This window comes from Aulonocara stuartgranti, assembly GCF_965226115.1.
Source record: "Aulonocara stuartgranti genome assembly, chromosome: 23".
Lineage (NCBI taxonomy): Eukaryota > Metazoa > Chordata > Actinopteri > Cichliformes > Cichlidae > Aulonocara > Aulonocara stuartgranti.
The window spans coordinates 24155058-24179797 of NC_138958.1; the positions used below are offsets into that span (position 1 = coordinate 24155058).

Consider the following 24740-nt stretch of genomic DNA (forward strand, 5'->3'; position numbering starts at 1 on the left):
TTTTTCACAGCTCTGTCCACACAGCATAATATTTCAGAGGCCACCAAGCGGATTCTGATTCAATGTGTTAAAACTGAAAGAAAATAAAAGGGAAAATGTGCAAAAATAACAGAAATAAAGATTTAAACTTTAGAGCATTTAACATGACAAACTAATTGTTATGAAAAATTATGAAACATTACCAAAAAGAGAGGGAATATTTATATTATATACACATATATAAATATCATTTTGGTTATAACAGACTTTTGAACCTTACATTGTTTTTTGGCCACACGGGGGTGCTATAGCATTTATTTACCTGATTATTAAGAAACAGTCATATCAAAGCATTATTCAAGCTTTAAATTCACATTTGTTTTTATTACATTTAGTTGGCTAAAAAAATGCCAATTTTAATGGCATTTCAAAAGGATTCTTTTACAACAGAGAGTCTATAATGTTTTTATGCTTTAAATCCCTGTTTGCTAGATTTAACTTTGCATATGACCACCCAGCCTGATGTTCATGCAGACATGGTCAAGGTGACCTGCTGAAGATAACACTGAGCATCAGAATGAGGAAGAAAGGTGATTTAAGTGACTCTATATGTAGCATGGTTGTGACAGATGGGATACAGCAGCTGAGCATCGTTTAAACACCACAGCCTACCTGAGTATATTTACTGACCATGTCCATCCCTTTATGACCACAGTGCACCATCTTCTGATCATCTTCATCATCTCAAACTGTTTATTTTAATACAACAAATGAGATCACTGCACTCAAATATTTCCATTTCTGGCTCTGTGTGATTCTTTTTAAAAAACAGACATCCATAACATGGTCATCTGTGGCATACAGCTCTGTTTGTGAGCACAGATGTCCTGCACACTTGATGTTTAAACCTTCCATTTGAGAGGGCAGCCAACAAGAAGAAAGTTGTCTGAAAGGAAGAGGAGCGGAAATACCTGAGTGGCTCCACTAAGGCTGAGCATCAGATAAATAAGGATTATTTTGAACTGTTAATCATGCAAAGCTCTTCTAGTAGAGTCTAAAATTAAAATATGGAGCTGGAAAGTTGTTGAACACCAAACTAATCATCAGTTACATTTATTGTTATTTTACTAACAGTACTTATATATGTCGCATGATTATTTTTCACACTGTGGTGACACTTTCCCACTTTAAATGTTGGGTGCAGGTTTATTTACATTTTGCTCTCAGCTGTGAACATTGTCGTGTCTGGACTGCACTTACGCCATGATGCTGGATAAGGGAAACAGCTAAGCCAATAAGTACGAAAGGTAGCTGAATATGAAGACAAAGAGGGGCTCAATCAGGCGGATGCTGTGGGTGAAACGTGACGACCGCAGCCACTAATCCAAACAGAAGGCCAAATAAGACCCCGCCCTTTGTGTGATTGCAGCCAATCCCCAACTCTCTGTGAATCGTACTCATGGCCCTTGATCAGTGGTCTTTGATCACAGTGTTTTGATCAGTGGTGGTTAATCAATGGTCATGAGAATCTGCATATTAATGATCAAGGAACTGACCTCCCAGCCCATTCGTTCATTCAGTGGTGCTGGTTTAAGTCATTATGCAAATGTACTGTTTATAAGGTTGGAAACCTGCAGTCAGCTGAGACTGAAGAAGTCACTTGGATGAGCGACGAAACATTTCTCCCACTGAAAACGCTACGTCCAGATGAACAGAATCAACTTTTTGTGATTTACTTACCTGGATGATTGAGCATGCATCAAGAAGCTATTCATGTTGTCTTACTATTCATATTTTATTCCAGCACAGTTGGTGTGGATCACCGACAAGTTCAACGACAATAAGGGGCTATTCAACTGTTGTTCTGTTTTTCTACTGTTGCAGTTGGAGTCTCCGTCCACTTGGGGCCACAGTTGCCAGTCTGAACCTGCTGACTCTGCACTAGAAGAAATTCCACCGCACCCGGAAGCGCTCTCCGTTCGGCAGCTATTCTGCTATTCATTCAGGCTGCAGCGATTTCATTCAGCCGTTGTTGATCTCTCCGCTTGTGTCGGGCGCCTCATTTACTTCTCCGTGGACAGATTGAAGGAGAGCGAGCATGGCTGGTCGGCTACCGGCTTGTGTTGTTGACTGCGGTACGGGGTGAGTAGGAGCACAATAAAAGGCTAGTTAGCGTTAGCTTGCTTTTCATTGACCACCTAAGCGACTGTCAAACTTCAGCTAACGCCCTATTCAGCCTTCAGGCTGGGGGCTTTTGCTCAGCGCCTCTCTGTTATTCTGAGTTCGTCGGTGAAGTCGGCGTTAATGCCACAAATCCAGCCAAAGTTTCCAGCTGCTTTATTTTGAAGGCTTTTTGTTCTTCCCTCAGCTTTGTCATTGCTGTTAGCTGCTGCTAGCCGCTGAAGCTAATGTTACTTCCTGGAGAAAGCAGCCCTCATATTACACACTTACGTTCGCTCAAGCCTGGAGAAAGTGTCTTATATCCCTGATTGTGTTCCCTTTTAGGTACACGAAGCTCGGATATGCAGGAAACACAGAGCCACAGTTCATCATGCCTTCATGTAAGTAAACAGACCCCCCCGCCCCTCAAAAAAACAGAACAAAAAACAAAACCACTAAAGACCTAAAACTAGTTTAAACACAAGGCAATGTCGAACATGTGGATTTATTTACGTGCTGGGATGCTGTTAGAGAGCATATTTATTATTAAACTGCATTATTCGTTAAGTTGCATAAACACCAGCAGTTTAGTGTGGATTGCCTCTGTGTGGTTTAATGCAGGTTAACAGTTTCAGGCCGACTTCCTTTCACCCTAGAGATGTACCAGAGCAGTTAAACTGGTTTCCGTAAGGCTGGTATCATATTGGAACAATATTTTCTTATCAACTCACGCACAGCAGGTTTTTCCTGGCTCATAATGTAAATTCTAGTAGGGAGGGACTGTGGTTGTAAGCATGATTGGTCTGCATATATTTAAGGGAGTGGGTTAGACGTACCTCACAGATCACAAGTTGGACAAAGGATGTTTAATACCAAGACCTCAGAGCACATCCATGGATGCGGTGAAGGAGAACATGCAGCTGATCTGCTGTGGTGACCTCATGAGTGTGCGACGCCATCAAACTCTGAGCAACTATTTAGACAGGAAACAGCTGTCCTGTTTCCACTCGTGTGACTGAGTGTCTAAAATATCTTTGCCAAGCTAATTGTGTCCAGTGTTGGATGATTTTTTTGTTTTTTCTTGAGCCGATTGAATCTAAGTTTGCTCGACTAATGTTATCTCAGGATGTAAGTGCATGATCAATCCTGTTGTTCATAGTTATTTAATAAAATATATTTGGTACTGTGCTGTACCAAATTTTTGTTTTTCTTCCACCCGTAGTATTTACAGTTTACATCGTTTGTCTGCAGGTATTGCGATCAAAGAATCGGCCAAGGTCGGAGACCAGGCCCAGCGCAGGATGATGAAGGGAGTCGATGATTTGGATTTTTTCATCGGGGACGAAGCCATCGATAAACCGTCGTATGCAACGAAGGTGAGATAGACGCCGACGTGGGGGCCGAGTCAGATTTGTGTTTGAGGATCGATATTAATGCTGTTTTTCTCTCTTTGCGTCCACAGTGGCCCATCCGTCACGGGATTGTGGAAGACTGGGACCTGATGGAAAGGTTTATGGAGCAGATCATCTTCAAGTATCTGCGGGCAGAACCTGAAGATCATTACTTCCTTTTGGTAAGACCAGAGCACTGTGGGTTAATGGTAGTTAGAGCTAAGCAGCAGGCAGGGCCCTTCCTCTGTTTTTTCTTGTCTACACCAAACACAAACTTCTGTTAACTGTGGCCTAGAGGGAAAAACACAGATGTTCTCAAAAGTATATTTGCGGGATCAAATTGTCTCAGTGTTGTGAAACTGGTGCGACCTAAATAATATAATAATTCCTCTTGTTCCTATTGGTCGTTTACCATTACATGTCATTACATTACAGTTGAGTCCCTCTGGGCGTGGTTGTTATAGTGACACGGCTTGAAGTACTGTGACGTCATTTGTATGCGACACAATCACAACAAAAATCGCCTCAAAGCACTTCATATTGTAAGGTAGATCCTACAGTAATAGAACAGAGTAAACCCCTACAATCATATAACCCTGTGAGGAAACACTTTGGCGACAGTAAAAAGGAAAAGCTCATTTTTAACAGGAAGAAACCTCCAGCAGAATCAGGCTCAGGGATGTGCAGCCAGCTGCTGTGACTGGTTGAGGGTGACGGAGGAAGGTGGGACAAAAGACATGCTGTGGGAGAGAGCCAAAGAATAACAATAACTAATGATTAAATGCAGAGAGGTCTATTAACACATAGTGAGAAAGCTTCCCCAGCAGCCTACACCTACTGCAGCATAACTAAGGGAGGATTCAGGGTAGGGCTGCCACAAACGATTATTTTGATAGTCGACTAGTCACCGATTATTTTTGCGATTAGTCGACTAATCAGATCATCATCCATTGGACGTAAAACTACAGCTTATTGCACCAGCAGCATCTGCTCTTATATAACTATCATTAGCTTACAGCTTTAAGTGTTTAAGGTCTGTGGTAACTAAAAATAAAGACAAGATGATAGTTTATTAAATTTTAATGAAATTTGCAGATTGTTTCGGTGAAGTTTAATAAACTCCTTGCTATCTAAAATATAACAGGACACTGGAGTATATTCTGGAGCATCTCACACTTCTGATAATCAGCTGTCTGCTTGACGTTTATTCAGCTGTGTAAAAACTATAACTTTAATCTCAGACAAACTGATTTACTCAGGAACAAATAAAATACAAAAAAAAAAGCCAAACAACAACATTTTAAGTTATCTAAGTGACTCATATATATTTAACCTGAGTAGCGAAAGACAGCGGTGGGTTTGAAAACGATTTGCGGGGAGTCCGGTGTTCTCACGGCGCTAGTGAGCCTAGCCCCCGGCTCGCTAACGAGCTAGTGGGTAACAGATGTCTCCGAAAACGTCGGAGCGCTTTTGAAAATATGTGGTGTCCTGATAAACTGAGCAGATATTTGAGGTTTACACAGCTACATTCTCGCCTGAAAATATGTTAAACGTTTATTTTGTGACCCAGAAAGAATAATAAGAGTAACATTAAAACTAACTAGCTGCCGCCATTGTTGGAAACTGCGCTGGGCCGCGCTATGAATTCTGGGACACAGCTGCTCCTTCTTCTTCTTCTTCGGGGTTTAACGGCAGCTGGCATCCTTGTACATGCAGTGCTGCCATCTTCTGTTTCAGTCCGTTATTACACTCTTAAATCCTACTACTTATTCCTGCGTCTTTTGTGATCTTACAAAGCTTCAAACGACGCGTCGACTATTAAATCAGTCGTCGACGATTTTGATAGTCGACGTAATCGTGACTAGTCGACAAATCGTGGCAGCCCTAATTCAGGGTCACCTGGTCCAGCCCTAACTATATGCTTCAGCAAAAAGGAAAGTTTTAAGCCTAACCTAAGAGTAGAGAAAGTGTCTGTCTCCCGAATCCAAACTGGAAGCTGGTTCCACAGAAGAGGGGCCTGAAAACTGAAGGCTCTCCCTCCCATTCTACTTTTAAATACTCTAGGAACAACAAGTAGGCCTGCAGAGCGAGAGCAAAGTGCTCTAATAGGGTGATATGGTACTACAAGGTCATTAAGATCAGATGGGGCCTGATTATTTAAGACCTTGTATGTGAGGAGCAGGATTTTGAATTCAATTCTGGATTTAACAGGAAGCCAATGAAGGGAAGCCAAAACAGGAGAAATCTGCTCTCTCTTTCTAGTCCCTGTCAGCACTCTTGCTGCAGCAACATAACAGTGGACAGACTCTGGGACCACATTGTGGGTTTGTGTGGAGCCATTTCAGTTTTGATTTTCATGAGGAAGACGGACTTCATAACTGATCGAGAGACGCCACTAACTGGCCAATCGGTGGCATTTAGTATGTTGACATCACATTTTCGGATCACTTGGAGCCCCTGCCTGAACGGACACTAAAAAAGTAATTGGTACCAGCTGCTACCGCCTAATGCAGGGGACTGGTGCAGGGACACCAGTCCACGAGGGCCGGTGTCCCTGCAGGTTTTAGATCTCACCCTGGGTCAACACACCTGAATCACATGATTAGTTCATTATCAGGCCTCTGGAGAACTTCAAGACATGTTGAGGAGGTCATTTAAATCAGCTGTGATGGTTCAAGGACACATCTAAAACCTGCAGAGACATCGGCCCTCATGGACTGGGATTGGGGACCCCTGGCCTAATGAAAGTCGAGCTGTGCCGAGTAACCATCAAACCATCTCAGCCTCGCCTCTCTAATCTGTCAGACGTGTCCGCTCCTCTGCAGAGAGTTTGTTTTCAATACAAACTGCTAGGGAATCAAGAGTACAACAAAAATAGCAACGACCGTCTCGTGTGAACGATCAGCCTAAAATCTTCTGTCTTCCCTTTTCAGACAGAGCCTCCCCTCAACACACCAGAAAACAGAGAGTACACAGCAGAGATCATGTTCGAGTCCTTCAATGTCCCCGGCCTCTACATTGCTGTTCAGGTAAGACTGCTGCAAAGGCTTTTCTGAGTTTTGGAAACAAATCCCTAAAAGTTCAAACCCAGCACTCACAGCTGGTTCAAACACTGAGCTCAGATGTGAGAGCTGCGTGCGTATAATTAGATTTGTGTGTTTGACTGAGAATGTGATTCCGAGGATGTTTTATGGGGAAATGCGGGTTTTCACTTCTTCTTTTTCAAGGTTTCACAGTTTGTTTGGGTTGTTCTTACTTCATATAAATGCACATGAGTGTCCTGAGCGTAAACCTATGTTTCATGATTTTTTTTTTTCTTCTTCCCCAGGCTGTCCTGGCGCTGGCTGCCTCCTGGACATCCAGACAGGTGGGAGAACGAACGCTGACGGGGACGGTGATCGACAGCGGAGACGGGGTCACGCACGTCATCCCGGTGGTCGGTGTCGCGTCTTTTTTGTGATTATTAATTGCTTTTTAGCTCCCAGCCTCACTTCCGCTCCCTGGAGCTCTAATCCTTTGCTCTGTGGCGTTCCAGGCTGAAGGCTACGTCATCGGCAGCTGCATCAAGCACATCCCCATCGCCGGTCGAGACATCACATACTTCATCCAGCAGCTCCTGAGGGAACGAGAGGTGGGGATTCCTCCAGAGCAGTCTCTGGAGACGGCTAAAGCTGTCAAGGTCAGTACGCTTCATGTTTACCAACCAAAGACAGGTTTAAAAAAAAGAAAGAAAAAAAAGCCCTTTTTTCTAATGGCCAGCAGGGGGCGATAAAAGCAGCCAGACTGTATAGAAATATATGGGAAGGTGAGCCTGGCTTTCAGTTGATCTTGGATTGGAGTAAAGATTTTCCTGATGAGTTCATGGTCTCAGTTACTAGGTTAAAGTCTTAATAAATATGAAATTATGCTGCTGTGCAGAGTACAATGGACAATAACGCAGGGTCAGTTCAGTTGCAGAGGGGGTTTCTCATCAGCTTCAACTGCTTTGGTGTCAATTAAATTAACTACAGGAGCACTAGAGAGGCGACAATGAGACAACCCGCAACAAAGGAACGGTTTACAGCTGGAGGACACTCACATTTTTCAGTCCTCATCTTTTCTGACTGTTTTTTAGTAGTTTTGCTTTTGGCTAGTCTCAGTGTCACTACTAGGGGTGGGTTTTTATAATCGATTCATCGATTAAAATCGATTCTGGCTTGGATAACGTAAAATCGATTCATTAAAATCCTGAATCGATTTTTTAATATAAATTTATTTTGTCCGAAATGCCAGAATCTCTGGTGACATCTCACAAAATTTCAAGAACCACCAAACAGTAAATGAGAGCAGGTACAGGGATTCTGCACATAGACTTAAAGACACAGCGCGACCCGCGGATCAGAATCAGTTAGATGTCGCCTTTCTCACAGTCGGGGCTGAAAGCCGACAGCTCGCTGATCCGGGTCCGCGCTTTGTGTTCACGCCCTTTATGCGCTGATTCTAAAGCTGTTAGTTTTATCTCTCTCCAAACAATATTGACCGAACCAGCAGCAAAAGAAGATCCAAACGCTTCACATAAACATCGTCATGAATTCACTCTTTTACTGTTTTGCTTCCATTGCGATGCGCAGCTCTCTCTCTCTCTCCCTCTCCCCCGCCCCCCTCTCTCTCTCTCGAACAGTTTCGCTTTCTTCATTATTCGCTTGCTTGTTACGCACAAGTCTACTGTTGCTTACAGCGCTGTCGGCCGCTGTTTTTTTCCCTTTTACATTCTTCCGAAAAGAAAGCCTCATTTCTGCTGTTCAATACTGAACAAATTTAAACTTTTTAATATTATTCAAAATGCAAAATGCTTAGCCGTGTCTCTAATAAAACCGCTGTAACGTCAGAGGTAATGTTCATTAATTAATGGTTTTCTTTCGTTTTTGATGTACTGCAGAATATTTTTATAAAATCCCAGGCCAGGAAAATCACCTTCATGTTTTTCTGTGTTTTATCTTCAGCTACTTTGACACAAAGGCATCTGCTGTGATGCTCACACCTTGGATAAAGTCTTGCGAGTGTCAGCTTCCTTTTTATAGATACAAAAATATGTAAATGTTCTGATCTGAATTATACTTCTGTCAAAATTTCCCAGATTTAAATCGAATCGAATCGAAGTAAATCGAATCGTGGATCGAATCGATTTGGGACCTTGTGAATCGGAATTGAATCGATTCTAGAAATCAGTGACGATACCCAGCCCTAGTCACTACTGCTAGCATGAGACGACACCTGGACCCTACAGAGGTTGCAGAGGTAGTCAAACCCCTCCAGGATGGCACATCAATATGTGCCACTGGCAGAATGTTCGCTCAGAATCAAAACACAAAAGCCCGGCACTATGATTGTGGATTTTCTTAGCGAGTACTGCTGAGGTAAAAGATCTGGGGTGCAGCTGTTCTGTTGCCATCACTCCTGCCTTAAAGCTGGCACTTCGTTACTGAAAGAGGCATCAGCAGGTCATAGCAAGAGTGCGGACAAACCGGGAGGATTATGTGACAGCCTTGGCACACAACTTGAGGGATTGCTTCATCTCTGTTGCTAACTGCAGGGGCATGTTGGCCGAGCTCTGTAACAGAGTTTAGAGCGACAGAGTTTAACTGGGCCTCTGTTCACGAGGACACCTTTTGTGTCGTTGCAAACAGCATGAGCACCAGTTTGAGTCATTGTGAAGCTGTCCTGTCCATGCGGTGTTGTTGTTGTATAGATTTTAATTTATAAATGGAAACTAACTCAAGATGCAGTCTGTAAGAAAACAAGGCAGAAAAGGAAGTGATACCTCTGACAGATGATTGCGTACTGCTTCTGTCATGTACTTATCAGTTTGGCCACTAGAGGTCAGTGTGGCATCAGAAGCATCAGAATCTGAGAAACTTTATTAATGCCAGAGGGAAATTGAGTTGTCATAGCAGCAAATATACAACAAACTTCAAGCACTCATATAAAATGATTTTAGAAACAGATGCTACTAGAAGCCATAGTTAAATTATACTGAAAACTGGTAGCCTCTCCATTCATTCCAGAGGTTTAAAACGGGAAGCTCGTCGTTGTTTGTTTAGTTCCATGTGCATTTGTCTTACAGTATTGCCAAATATTTTGTGCTGTGTTTTTAGGAGCGGTTCAGCTATGTGTGCCCTGACCTTGTTAAAGAGTTTAACAAGTACGACACAGACGGCAGCAAATGGATCAAACAGTACACGGGCGTCAACGCCATCACCAAGAAGGAGTTCACCATCGACGTTGGGTACGAGCGCTTCCTCGGCCCTGAGATCTTTTTCCACCCTGAGGTACAGAACACGCGGACACGCTTTGCTCACATTTCCTCTAATTTTTATATATATATATTTATTAGGGGTGCAACGATATTCGTATCGATATTGAACCGTTCGATACAGTGCTTTCGGTTCGGTACGCATATGTATCGAACAATACAACATTTGTAATTTATTTTATCAACTTTCCTTCTGACGATGCTGTCTGTGTTGAGTGCTCAGTGAATCTGCGTTCGACTGCTCCGCCTAGGCTGCACTGTTGAGCGCAGATCCACTGAGCGCTCAACACAGACAGCATAGTCAGAAGGAAGAGCGCAGGGCAAGCTAGCGAGACAGAAGTTAAGCTCTCCTTGCAACATGGACCTCCCCCATTCAGATCTGGCGTTTGGAATTATTTTGGTTTTCATGTGACGTATGACCCTGAAGGTAAGCGAGTCATGGACTAAAGTAAAACAGTATGTTGGATGTGCCATGCAATGCTCAATTACATGGGTGGGAACTAGTGTGTTAGCGCAGTTAGCTCGTTAACGTGTTGGCCGTCTGGCCCCATGCACGGGGCTATCGGCGGTAGCTCGTTAACGGAGATTTGCCGTGTTGTGGCGTTAAGGTCATTTCAACGAGATTAACCTGAAAGCACTAGTGGGAACACAACGAATATGACTGCACATTTACGCCGACATCATCCTAGTGCAAAGACAAAAACAACAAGCATGCTACTAACTTTAGCCGAGTCATTTAGACAGCTGTTAGCACATGATTCTCCTTATGCTGCTGAGAATATAGCCCAGAAGAAGCGGATAGTATAGCTTTTATTTTGGAAATCGCTAGCCCGACGTCCCGGGGCTAGCGATTTTTTCAGTCGGGCTACCAAAATCTATCTCTTCCCTGCCCGTCGGGCTATTGTAGGAAGGAAAAATATATGTCAATGCTTCTGCATTCTTTCAGAAATGTAGCTGGGTAATTATGTCATTGGCATCGGTGAGCCACTGTCAATATGTGACATATTGAAATCGCGTTTGAATTTGCGCTTGTTTTTTGCTTTCACTTTGCAATCGCGCGAACTGTGTATAGAGAGCGACAGCACTGATCTGTGAGTGATGATAATTTGTGCACCAATTCCTCTGACATCGTCTTATCAATCGTTAGCTTACTATGCAAACATGACAAGTGAAATCTCCCGCAGCTTAAACATGTGAGAGGTTGATCGCGCAGAGAATCGCTGAGCTTATGTGAGTGAGTGTGTAAAAGCATTTCAGTTCTGCTGAGCCAAATAAGACAGGTCAGGGTGAAGAAGTGACAGCCAAAGAAAAGCTTACCACAAAATGGAGAAGTTATGACAAATCAGACTATAAGGCAAAAAGAAAGTGCAGCTTTATGGTTTCATGGACAAAAGAATTTCTGTGGCTGCGATATGATGAGCTAAATAACCAGGGCTGCACATAAGTGGTCCACAGGTGCGCATTCGCTGTCAAAATAAAAAACGCGCACAAGGGTTAGGGTTAAATTTAAAAACTGTACTTTTGAGTTAAAATATATATTTATAATTTTAATAAATGACAAATTAAAAAGGCATGAACATTTTTTTTGTATCGAAAAAATATCGAACCGTGACACCAAAGTATCGAACCGAACCGTGAATTTTGTGTATCGTTTCACCCCTTATTTATTTATTTATTTATTTATTTATTTTTAACTTTACCTTTTTGTTTTCATCCAGTTTGCCAACCCAGACTTCACCCAGCCCATCTCAGAAGTGGTGGATGAAGTCATCCAGAACTGTCCCATCGACGTCAGGCGTCCTCTCTACAAGGTAAACGCACACCTGTCTGCTTCTGTTTGAAACATGGACACGCAGCACATAGCAGTAATTATTTTGTGTTGTGTCACAGAATGTCGTGCTCTCCGGAGGCTCCACCATGTTCAGGGACTTTGGCAGACGCCTGCAGAGGGACCTGAAGAGGACTGTGGACGCACGACTGAAAATAAGCGAAGAGCTGAGCGGTGGGAAGTTGAAGGTAAGGGGGTAGAAGTAGCACGAGGAGCTGATACAGGCAGCTTCACATAAATCTGTGAAACATTTTGCTCCGCAGAAGAACTCTTTCTTCCAAAGCCTGCAGGCTTTTCAGTAAACTGTTGAGCACAAATCATCTTTGTTTTGCAGCCCAAACCCATCGATGTGCAAGTCATCACCCATCACATGCAGAGGTACGCTGTCTGGTTCGGAGGATCAATGCTGGCATCTACTGTGAGTATTTCAAGGACATCTGTACTTTTGCACTGCAATCAGTGTTTTCATCATAGTAGTAAATACCCTGTAGTTACACTCTCTAGTTCTAGTGATGTAAGCTGTACGCTTTTAACTCCATAATATATGCACACCGTTAGTACCCATGTGTCCAGTACTTACTCGCTTTACTACCCAGTACATACCCGCTGAACTATCCAAAATGTATTCTCTTAAGTATCCAGTACGTAAAAGAACTTATTTTGTAAGTTTCCTATATGAAGGTGCGCATTAGAAAGAAAGCTAACAGGCTTCTTTTGCAACATTTAAGCCCTGAATTTCTTTGTTTACACTGTGATGTTTCCAAAATGTTATTCAGTATTTAAGTTTGCTTTGTTACATTTGTGTGTTGCTTCTGCAGCCCGAGTTCTACCAAGTGTGCCACACCAAGAAAGACTACGAGGAGATCGGGCCAAGCATCTGCCGCCACAACCCCGTCTTTGGAGTCATGTCTTAGGCGATGGAGAGAAAGAATGCATTCAGGGGAGGCCAAGAAGAGGAAAAACAAAAAACGGACGATGCAAGACCTCACGTGCTGTGCAAGTCCCTCCAGCCTTTGCACGGATGCTCCGACAGATTATTTGTATAGAGCTACAGTGGACCAAACAAACTGCCAGAAGAGTGGCAGCATCCTCACAAATTAGAGGAAAGAGGTGACTCAGCCCAAAGGATCCTCAGATAAAATGTTTACTGCAAGTAGGCTGATGATGATGATGATAATAATAATAATAATGATGATGATAGGTGATAAATCTTTAATTTCTGCGTGCCTCATATATGTACTTACTCTATCCTCACAGGATTGTAAAATGTAATTAATCAACATGAGTCCTGTATAAATGCAATTCTGTGTATATGGGTTGGGTTGTGGTATGTGTTCTGTACTCTAAAAACTGAAAGTGTAACGGTTGTTTTAAGAAACACATCATGCTTTGCTACGCGATTACTCAAAAGCTTGGAGTCACTTTGAAATTTTCTTGTTTTAGAAAGAATATTAGATTTTTTAAAATCTCATGTAACATGAAGTGGATCAGAAATGTATAAATAACTCTGTAGGCATACTTGGGTCCATTTTCTGTAACCATCACTCCTCTTTTAGTGGCATATAGTGTTCCCCAGTTCAAATTTCGCATGTTAAAAGGCCGCTAATTATGCTAGCCTGACTGAAAACTGTCCCGCTGATTTAAAAAGCCATGCGTTTAGTTTTATCGATGTCTGGGGCATCATCGTTTGGGGTCAGTTAAAGTGGAAACAAACAAGGCCTAAAGTGTTCTCGTTCTAAGAACTGAAGATTTCAGTCTGTGGTGTGTACCAATCCTTTCTTCGAAAAGCCGAATCTGGCTTCAGCCACCGGTGCTGAAGTGAATGCATAACTGACCGGAAATAAGTGCATCTTAGGGCTGAGAGTCTCACAGCTTCTCAGGTGGCAGCATCTTTAAATGGTACCTGTAAGAGTAACACTGTTCCAGTTTGTAAAGGGATAGTACACACTGTTGTATGACAGTTTTAATTTTTCTGCAGTTTTCATACAGAGAAAAGACGAATGGTTCAGATTCATTGCCTCTTTAATCAGCACAGCGTTCAGCTTCGCTATCATTATTGGAAAAGTTTTTATAAATACATTTATATCTAAATGACCAGTCAACCTTTTAACAAGAACAAAATGTTCTGCTGGGTGATAAAGGAGCGATGCTTGCTGAAAACGAGACCCTGCATGAGCCTACATCGATATTTTAATAATTCGAGGAGCCTCTGTATGTGCATGTGCTCTTGGCTTGTGTCAGCAACTGTTCATCTGATCCACTTGTTATTTGGCGGGCGTATTGCTGGGCTCCCAAATACGTGCAGTATAAAGTGCAATGAAATAATCTGGATGGGCGTTCCTCGTGAGGACAAAGTCACTGCTCTCACTAACTGTGAGGAATCAGGGAACATCTGTAAATGGTAGCTACTCACATAGCACGCACTGCCCTGCTTCCATTTAAATTTATTAATAATTTGTGATGAAACAATTAAATCTCAGAGCTTCTCTTTCAAGGACAGCTTTTTTTCCAAGTGACCCCAAAGGCAGCCTTTCTGTGCAGCAGCTTTATGATAATCAAATGGGTGCAAGCATTAAAAAAAAAGAAGGAAAAAAATAGAAATCACCAAAACAAACTGACCATTCGCATTTCCTTTGTTTTTTTTTTAAGTACCCTCAGTACCTGGAAGAAATATTTATTTGAATTTACATGAAATTATTTGCTCATGTTTGTTTCTTCCTGGTTCCTCCTGCAGCATTATGACAAATCACCACCGCTTTGCTCTTTTTTTTAAATTCCCCCCCCCTCATTTTGTATGAATCATCTCTTGAACAACCCGTCTTTGAAGGAAAAACAAATCGTATTAATATATGAACATGCAGTTTGAATGACTTGTTGGACTGTCACTGTTGCCTAGATCTCAGTTATACTGGATAGCCTTGTACTGTACCAAATCTGGATTTCAATGCTGGCATTCCAATAAACGCCAAGGAGATGTTTCTTCACGTGTTGATTTCTCTGTTTCGGGCTTTATTATCTTGTTTGCTTTGCTTCTATTTTTAAATGTACCCATCCTATTTATGTGTGTCTGAGCCCTGGCCTCTGTAACTGTATCCCTTCCAACATATGGTGCACATTTATTTTAATTCAGCCACCTTCTTGTGCCCGATTGGTCAGCAGTAAAAGGGAAGCCCTGTGTAGAGTGTCATGCGTAATCGACATGTCCAGCCTCTTAGGAGTCTATCAGACTTTTTAAACATGACATGCTAATAGAGTAAGAAAGAGAAGCACCGAGACGGAGGAATCTGGAAAGATTTAAACATGTCGTCCAGCCTGAGGTTGAAGGTGCTCCTCTTCTTTGCTCTATTCTTTGGAGCAACAGGGTTTCTCTTCCTGATTCTCTCCTGTGGGACTGAGTACTGGCTGCTGGCTGCAGAGTCCTGCAGCAACCCCGGAGAACACAGCCTGAGAGACGGGAAGAGCAACGTGAAGGTATTTGAACTGTGCAGGAGCGACGAGTTGATTTATGTGATGCCTTTTAAGAAAGGGAAACAGTAGTTTATGAGTAAAGATGTATTTATTAACATGCGTATTTAAAATAGGAATATGCTTTGAAATATAAAAGTTACAAAAACAGACTGAATGACTAACATAACATGGAAAACTGTTAATACGCAAAATTTGTCATTTAAAAAAAATGAAAAGCAGATTTTTCCACATTAAAATATGTTTATTTATTAGATAAAACTTAAATGATAGCGTAATGCTGTGAATTTGTATCTAAAATTTGAGTCAACATCATCAATTTATAAAAGAAATAAGTAAAAATACACAAGAATGTAATTTTTTTGAGCTACTGCAACTGTATTTTAATGGAATACAGGAATTTTTGTTTTTTTATTCATGCAAAATATTTGGTGCCCAAAGTGCTACCTTTTTTTATGGGTTTAACAAAAAACAAACAACAACAACAAAAACACTCAGTATAGGATTGCACCAGCCAGATTTCTCCTGCATGGCTAAGATCAAAAGATTGTTACATCTTTTAACACAAATCTATTTTTTCTCATATTTCAGGCCATTTAAAAGACAAAAGTGTGTATAATGTTTTATTATATTTTAAGAAATAAATGTTGACAAATGTTAGTGCAATGCTAGTGATTTTCCATTAGCTCTCCCAAAGCTGATTTGGGCTGAGGGGCCTGGCAAACCTTTACCACTGCATGGAAATCACTGGACCAGAGGCCAGTACTTGGATTATATGGCAACAGCGTTACACTTCTAATCTGCACACAAACATAAAATGATTTTGTAACAAAAAAGACTGAAAGAGCAAAATAATACTAAAATAGGAGTATAACAGGGTAAGTATAACAAACCAATGTGTCAACATGTTACATGATGCCATTATTTTGTCACAGTAACCTTCATCACCATTGTCAGGCTGCTTATTACACATCACTTTGTTGCTGTCATGCCGCTAGTGGACCGGGTGCAGGCTCTTGTTGCCTAGGTAACCTTGTAACACCCATGTGAACTGTGTTCTTCGCTGTCATTGGTAATCGCTTCAATTGTGCACCTCAAAGTTGAGAAAAGTTTAACTTAATGATGACAAATTTTATATATATTCAGTCAATTTAATTGATTTTTGTGGAGTAGCCCACAGCACGTCCTATATACTGTGTACCATGGGTTGCATTTCTGGCTAGTTGGTGATGTTTCACACCACTGACCCTTCACATTTGCAAAACAACCGATGTTATTTTAGGCCCTGTGCATGAGAAGGGGCTGAAAAATAGACATATTGTGCATCAGATATGTTATCTATGACTTTAAATGTCTCCAAATTCACTTTGTAGCTGTAGACCTACAAATTGAATATTTACATATAGTGTCTCTGGATGGTGATACTTGAGACTTAAATGAATGGACAGAGAAAATCAAATCTCGGCCACATGAGAGAAGATGAGGTCACAAAGTTCAGTGTGCCAACTTGCAGTATTCCCCCAGTTGGCTTTTGCACCACTCCCTTCAGACCGCACATGTGCACTTTTTTATGGATCTGCATTCAGATGATCAGGCTTTTATTCTTGCACTGATATCCTTTTGTCCTTTGTCCTGATAGTTTTTGCATTGCTTAAAATTTCAGTATTCTTTCTCTTCTTCTACTTTTTGGCTGCTTTAACTTGATTATCATGCACTCTAGATTCATTTGAGACTCTGTGAAGATCAAATTGACACACAAATTTAAAAAAAAAAAACGCCAATCCCATCAGGATGTTTTTGAGCATGATCCTCTTTCAGTGTAAGCTAGAAGAGCTCCAGTGGAGGGTCTCTGGGTGCAAACTTCCTCAAATGTGTCTGTTTGCTGGCAGCCGATGGACCCCCAGTCTTTTTCTGTAGCAGGCTCTGGTTACCCTGACACAGTAAACCTGCCTCTTATGCTGTATCCCATAACTTAAACATCTCCCTGCCAGAAAGCACTCACTGCATTTGGATCTTGTTCGTTCTCCACACATTCTTGTAATGAAACCTGGGAGATGAGTGGCTCTGGAGTAAAATTCATTGAGGTATTCATTAAAATTGGCTCCAAACACGGGTCAGAAACAGGGTTTATTTCCACAGCTCTCATCAGATGTTGTTTTCTGATCCGACAGAATTCACAGGGTGTGACCATTTTCCATGAGGGTCTGTTCTGGCGGTGCTCCTACACGGTCTTTTCTCACGATTACTCAATATGGGACCTTTGGATCTGTGAGAACCTTCATTACGTGTTTTATAAATGGCAAAAATAACACAGTGAACCTTTAATTGTGACAGCTGCCTTTCCCCCCTCTTCAGCAAACCAGCCTCTACCAAAAGTGTGCGAGGTCGCTTTCCTCTTCCCTTTTCCTGCTAACAAGCCGGTAGAGCTGTGGGATGAGCCGCACAAGTTTCCTGGACAGCCTGTTGAACGCAATGCGGCCACTGGTTGGCATCACTTTGTTATACAAGCGGCACATTGTCACTGTAAAAACAGCACTGAGCACTGACTGGCTGTCGTGTTTTCCTCAGTTTTCAGGATCTGCTGGACCATCTTCTTCGTCATGGGTTTGGCGGCGATCATCATCGGTGGATTTGTTGTCATCTGTGCCGGCCCACTGACCAACCACAAGCTCTATAAAGTGGGCGGGGCTCTACAGCTGCTTGGCGGTAAGGCTAAATATAGAATTGGAGGCTTCTTCTCAAACAGATCCTCAGAAGCTTTCTTCAGAAGGAGACTATCATGAGAACATTTTAAAGTATGTTGTGAGATTTCTGCCCCCCAACAGAAGAAATTGTATAATTTACTCCATTTGTAATGACAGTTTTGGTCACAGTCCTCTTATCCAGTGTCCATCTGTCTCTGAAATAGGAGAACTATTTTTGTCTGGTCCCTTATTCACTAGAGATCATCACAGCAGGTACACTTTTGCCATCTTTTCCACGCCACATGCGCTTTCTGACACAGTCTGAAGGGAATATGGGTCTCTGGCTAGAATTGAACCAGTGACCTTTCTCTTCCCCAGTGAATCTACAAACCACTACACAGTGAAGCCAGTGTTCTGGCTTTGATTTCTATGACTGGCCAGGAGTGCTACAGCAAACGTAGCCATTAAGTTGTTTAAAGTGGCTTCCACCGCTCATATCCACCTCCGTATTTGTGTTCTTCTGCTCTAATTGAGTATCTTTGCATGACTGACAGATCAAAATAATCCTAATTTATCGTATGCTGGGCAAACCCTGCCCTCTGTAGGCCACTTTTTCTGACCGGATTCAGTTTTTTAACAACACCTTTTTTTTACTTGTTTGGATAAAATGTGTTTTAATTTAAAAATCTATTTATGTACTTTCATATCTATGATAAATAATGTAGGATTGTTAAAAAATATTATATTTAATCTGCATAACGTGCAATAATTTTGATTAGCTGATTCGGAAGAATTTATAAATAAAATAAAATTTTGCACAACTTCAAAGACATAAACATGTCTTTTATTTTTAATCCTTTTAAGTAAAGTAGCTTAATTCTAAAAATCATTATAAACATTAATGAATGTTAAACACAAAGTTTCTAGTGCAGATTTGGCTTTGGAATAAAAGAAAACATAAAACACAAATTGTTCATGTTCAGAAAAATATGTTTTACAATTTTATTTTCAAAATATTTTAATGCTTTCAGCTACACTACAACTAATGTAGAAAGTAAGATTAGTAGTATTAGTGGTATTAAATTAGTTTTAGTAGCATCAAAAAATAAAAATATTTTAACTAGAAATCACTGAAACTAGAAATAATGTAACATTTAATAGAGGTTCACATTTGTTAGCTAACACTGCCTCCAGGTCTGTGTAGCTCAGTTTTAAATGAGAACATGTTTGGAGGTTGTGTTTGAGGAGTTTTATTTTCTGCACATTTAACGGTTTCCCTGTTTTGGTGTATTTGTTTGCTGAAGCTCTTGGCTAAACGTTTATCACAAGAATGTAATTTGAAAGTGTGCGGTTCCAGCTAACCCCAAACACCAATCATCAATACCTTTAGTCTCAGGACATCCTTTCCTCTTCTGCAGAGATCACTCAAGTTAAAAAATCGGAAAAAATCTTTGTTACGAGCCAACATTAGTATGAAAATATTGGTAAGGTCGCAAAATTTAGAAATTAGAAGGGAGGAAAGCCTTTCCCGTGCTTTGGCAAACATGTGAGCCATGTAAAATGTTTTTATGCATGCTTCCAATTTCCTGTTCTACGCAGAGGAAAAACTGAAGAAAAAACAGTCTCATTTCACAATGACTGCATTGTTTGTACTTATGAAGCGGCACGATTTATTGTTTTACTTCGAGCAGTCAAAACAGGCAGTAAAACACGACCTGCTGTGCCACTGACTGGTAAAAACCTGTCCTGCAGGTTTACACGTGTCCCACTGAGTGAGGACAAAAGTGTAGTAGATGACACGCTGACAAAACAAAACAAACAACACAGTATTTAACAGAAACACATCAGCTGAGAAAGGCTGCAACAGACGTTTTGTAAAATGAGTAGAAATATTTAAACTGCAGATGTCATCTGGCATTTTTGCTCCCATTACATTCTTGATTCTCCTGTAAAGCCTGGTTATTATGTCTGTATATCTTATATCGATCAGAAGCTGAATGACCTGCACTGTTTCCCGTGTGTCTGTTAGGCGTGTGTCTGTTCATCGTGGTGGTGATGTATCTGATGTGGATCCAGGTCCTGGACACTCTGGATCAGTTTACCCTCCACCAGAAAGCCTCTCGCTGCCCGTCTTTCCATCTCAGCGTCCAGCACGGCCCCTCGTTCTTCCTGGCTCCGGTGGCCGTCTTCTTCTGCCTACTGGCCGGCCTCCTCTTCGTCCTGGTCGGACGAAGCATCGAGAGTAAAGAGCTGGACAGCACGGACAAAATCTCGGAGATTTCGACAGATGAGCTGTGAATACAGACAGTCGACTTGTTCAAAAGTTCACCGCTCCACGTGTCTGGAGTGAAATGCCGTGTGCTTGGTGTGTAGATGAGTTGCGGATGTGGAGCTGATGATGCTTGAGAAGAAAAACAAATGTTTGTGGCTTAAAATCAGTCACAGGAGGCTCCTGACGAATCTGATTTTGTCTTGTACCATCGACTGAATGCTGTGATTTTTAGTCTTTTTAGTTGTCTCGTGTGTAGCAGCACTGTAAGCATTAAAGAAATGCTTACAGAGTCCTGGCCAATGATATTCATGCTGTTACCATCCTTTATATACAGTTTACAGTCCATTCAGATGATAGACTGTATATAAAAGCTGGACATAACCAATGTGATGTCAAGCATTGGCATTTGAACTTTCCTTTTTGAAGACCTAATGTTATCATGGCGCCAGAAGTGACCATATCTGGAGTGCTAAGTGATTACCTTGGTTAGTAAGCTTGCATTCATAAACTGCACATATCTGCTAATTAGTACTAAAGAAATACCAGAATTTAATTCGCCAAAACTAAATCAGGCTGCATTATTAATCAGATAAGTTGATTTAAAGTTATCCAAAAGGCATCAGGACCACAAACACAGAGATGTTGAGCTTCGTGAGGCCTCGAAGAAAGCTAATCGCTACAACTGCCTGAGTAGGCTTCAAGCTCCTATTTGAAAATTCATTCAACAGGACTGTTGTTTAATTACTGTAAAGTTGAGCATTACAACAGTCTGCTTACATCATAACATTATAACAGTATAGCTCACACTGAGTCATGTCGGCTTCATTTTTCAGGTGGCCGCCACTTCATTTAAAGTGGAAATGTTGATTGTGTTGTTGCTGTGGGGAAAAAGAAATAACTGTGTGTTTGTTTTTAATACAGTGACATTTGATTGACTAGTCAAATGGTTTATGCCATTATATTTTTCTCTGATCTCGTTTTGGTTAGAGATTTATTTTGTTTTTGTTTTAATTTACGTGATCGTATCGCGTGTGCTTGAATTACTGTTTACCTCATTGTTGATACATTCTTTTGTTGTAATTGAAAAAATATACAATTACACAATATAAAAAGTTAAGAGAGGGCATCAAACCAACGTTCATACAGGACAATTTTCAACACATCAAAAAGCGTCATTTACATTAAAGGCCTAAACCTTGTGCTCTTTCAGGTTTGTGTTACTTAAGATAGTAGGATTTAGAGGAACTGCAGGACTTACGTGGAAGTCCAGAGAAGTTTAATATGTAAGAAAAGCTGGTTGGAAACTGAGCTGTTGAGACTCGTTTTAAGACATTTGACAGAAACAAAGGGACTTTGCCATTACTGTGATGTACATGACGGGACTTGGTGATCCATAAAAGTAGAGTCGACCTCGTAGGTTAAAGCTGCACGGACCTGTGATGGGAATTTTTGCGGTCACCAAACTGAAACCAATGTAGGGGCGTGTACCAACGGGCGCGTACGGGGTTAAAATCAGTTTGCTTACTCAAATATTTGTTCAGTTTCATGTTCGACATTTTACTCCAGTCAATAAACTACTGTAACTTTACATTTACTGCATTTTGCTGTTTATAAAGGTTCGTTTTTTCTCTACTTCTACTCAAAGATTTCATTGCATTGACACAGCATACGGATAGTAATCGAGCATATGTGCATATAAATGACGACCAGAGAGTTCAGATTTCATCTGTTGACAGTTTAAAGCCACAGTTTTTACTCTGTCGCAAGAAAGTAACTTTTTTTCCCCCAGTGAGCAATATAATTCTTCTAAATAAAAAACTATATTCTCAAAAAGCTTGATGTTTTCAAACAGTTATTTAGGAAACTGAAATAAATTCTAGACTCATTAGAAAAATAATGTAATTCTTCAAGCATTTTTCCATTTTATGACCTATAACTAAAAGAATTTAATTAAACAAATGTATTGAAAATTATAAGAATATTCTGTGACTTATAAATACTGTGCATCTCTCGGTCTAGATAAATACATGCAGCATGCATCATGGGGAAGATTGCTGACGTGACAGGTGTCCAGATGACACTCATCCTCGGAGGGTAAGCTTAGGAAGTCCTTGCTGAAAAGGCTGGCTGTTTGGGAAGGTGACTGTAAGGAAAGGTTTGGTACAAAAAGCTGCAAAAGATACAGAGATGTGCTGGCGTTAGAGGAGCTTCGATCACTGAGTGCAAAATCAATGCAGCGCTTCATGCCTCCATAGACTGAAAAGAAGATTTCTGCAGGGAAAAGGTGCAGTGATTTGTTGAAACACGTACAAACATACATATAAATACAATATATAAGGCAAAAACAGTTTGTACAATTCTAACAAGCTTGAAATTCGATATTTATTTTTCAGCACAGTCTGAACTCTCTCATTAAGCAGTCTTCAGGAATAGTTCTCCAGGCTTCTTGAAGGACATTCAAAGCTCTTCTTTGGATGTTTCTGCCTTTTGTTCTGTTCTCTGTCAACATGATCCCACACTGCTTCAATGATGTTGAGGTCCGGGCTCTGGGGAGGCTGATAGTGCTCCACTGTGTGATTTTCTATCCAGTACCTGGTTACTTGTTCACTAGTACTTGATTATTATTTCTAGCAAATATAAAGATCTGGATGGATCACATCAGGATTAGTATGATTTAAGAGTAAAATCAGAGGCAAGCAATGCTTGACAGGAAGTCACTCCAACCGTACAGCGATGTCAAAAGGACCAAAACACAGAAAAGCTTCCATCAGTGAGGATAAAGTTAGTCATTGCAAATGATTTTTCTAATCTATTTAACAGATCCCATTGTGATTAATGCTTCCCCGCTCTCACTCTGCCTTTATTATAATTGATAAATCAAGTTTGACAAAAGTTGAAGAGAGGAAGGCCGCTTCAGGGTGCGTGGAAGCAGTGAGTAGATTGAGTGTGACTGTGGCTGCCTGTCATGAGGACATCAGGCTGAAGATCTGAAATGCTGGGTCAGAGGGATGGGGATAATAATAAATTAGACTGTCATAATCCATTTTCTGATAGGAGGGCTGCTTTGGCCTTCATGTAAAGACGTCTGGCAGCCACTAGAGGGCAGAGTCGGCTCAGGATAGCGTTTGGAAGCGTTGCATCACCTCATTAAAATCACTCTTATCCCCCTAGTAGATTCCTTACGATGATGTCCGACAACATGGCAGTGAAATGCAGAGTCGCAGTGCACACATCAGATTAGGTTTGCTAAGGGAGGGAAGCAGGAGTGAAATTTGTAAGTGATAATTAATTCAACTCATTCAATTTTCTCTCACAAACAAAAGAATTATTATTTTTTCCTTCCCTTGAAATGAAGTATTACTAACATTATATCACAAGGAGGAGGAGGGGGTGGAGGCCCACAGTCACACCTTTTATAATTGGAAAAGGCAAACAGAAGTGAGACCTCGAGATGATACAGTGACGAAAACGAGTCTTTCATTATTCGTTCACGTCTCACGCTCCTGCTCTTATCCGTCCCTTCTCTTCTTAATCTCCGCTGTGAACTAGGTGAGCATAATTACACCTGAGCATGTCACGTTCATTCCCCCAGCTGTCACCAAACATCTCTGTCACCTCCTCGTCGTAGCCCAGGGTTGATCTTTACTTTCTAATAAATGCGAGGAGATCCAGTCACAGCACTTGGTCATAGAGATTATGGCAGATTCATTACTCGATCCAGGAGTGCTTTTGGGAACATGCATGCACTCGTCGCCACTGCCAGGAGTCCTTTAAGTTGCGACATCACACTTTTGCAGTGGACAGAGCTGTCTGCTTAAAGGAGCTTACCGCAAAGAAAAGCAACCCAAGGCATTTATTTTACACCCTCGTAAAAACATTGTTTCATAAAAATAAAGAAAGATTGTGCAAAGGTTGATAGATTAACCATCATTTATCAGCTTTAACTAGCAGTTTTTTCTTGCTTCTGTTGTCCTTGTGAATGGAAGGGTGCCAAAACTGGCATCCCAACTGCTGGGGCAGGTCAGTCTTTACCAGCATTTTCCAGCAATTTCTGTGCCATTTTCCAGATGGCACAAAGAGAGGTGGCTGCTTTGTTTCCTGTTTTGACTTCTCCCTTTTCAGCTCCACTGCTGGAATGATGATTTTCTTCTATCATTTAGGAGAAAACTGTCAGCATGCCCCAAGCCCCTGTAAAAATCTTTATGACCAACACATCAACCATTAAAGTGCCCCTTAACCAGTCCCTTTTGTCCTCCCATTCACGTTCCTTTATATTTTTATTAACCTCTGTGGTTTCTAGGAAAGGTCTCTCTAAACTCAATGAATACATCAGAAATTTACCTTTATATAGTCGCCTCAGGGCACTTTATATTATAAGGTAACGACACTGCAATAATAGAGAGAAAACTCCAGCAATCAAGCAACTTTGATTGCTAGACAAAATAAGGAGACATCAAACGACCCCCTATGAGCAAGCACTTGGCGACAGTGGGAAGGAAAAACTCCATTTTAACAGGAAGAGATTTAGCTGCAAAACCAAAGCCCTTATACCAGCAATAGCCTAAAGTTAGCTATGCTAGCCCTGCTTACATTACCATTATCAGAGTTCACGTGATGCACCAACCAGCAACTTCATTAGGTACACCTTTGCTGGGTTGGAGCCCTTCTA

General features: G+C 41.2%; 2 protein-coding genes across 2 annotated transcripts; both read left to right on the forward strand.

Annotated features, from left to right (window-relative positions):
* The first annotated feature begins 1896 nt into the window (after positions 1-1896).
* On the forward strand, positions 1897-14634 carry LOC309700521 (actin-related protein 3). The gene is made up of 12 exons (XM_082524113.1): positions 1897-2121; positions 2485-2540; positions 3391-3515; positions 3602-3712; positions 6464-6559; positions 6859-6966; positions 7066-7209; positions 9665-9838; positions 11541-11633; positions 11713-11838; positions 11985-12068; positions 12469-14634. The coding sequence occupies exons 1-12, from the start codon at positions 2078-2080 to the stop codon at positions 12562-12564; spliced, it is 1257 nt and encodes a 418-aa protein (XP_082380239.1). The 5' UTR covers positions 1897-2077; the 3' UTR covers positions 12565-14634.
* A 193-nt stretch (positions 14635-14827) lies between these two features.
* LOC309701634 (transmembrane protein 182-like) lies at positions 14828-21670 on the forward strand. Its single transcript, XM_082525800.1, has 5 exons — positions 14828-15121; positions 17287-17383; positions 17471-17599; positions 17684-17821; positions 19829-21670. The coding sequence occupies exons 1-5, from the start codon at positions 14951-14953 to the stop codon at positions 20095-20097; spliced, it is 804 nt and encodes a 267-aa protein (XP_082381926.1). The 5' UTR covers positions 14828-14950; the 3' UTR covers positions 20098-21670.
* Positions 21671-24740: the final 3070 nt, after the last annotated feature.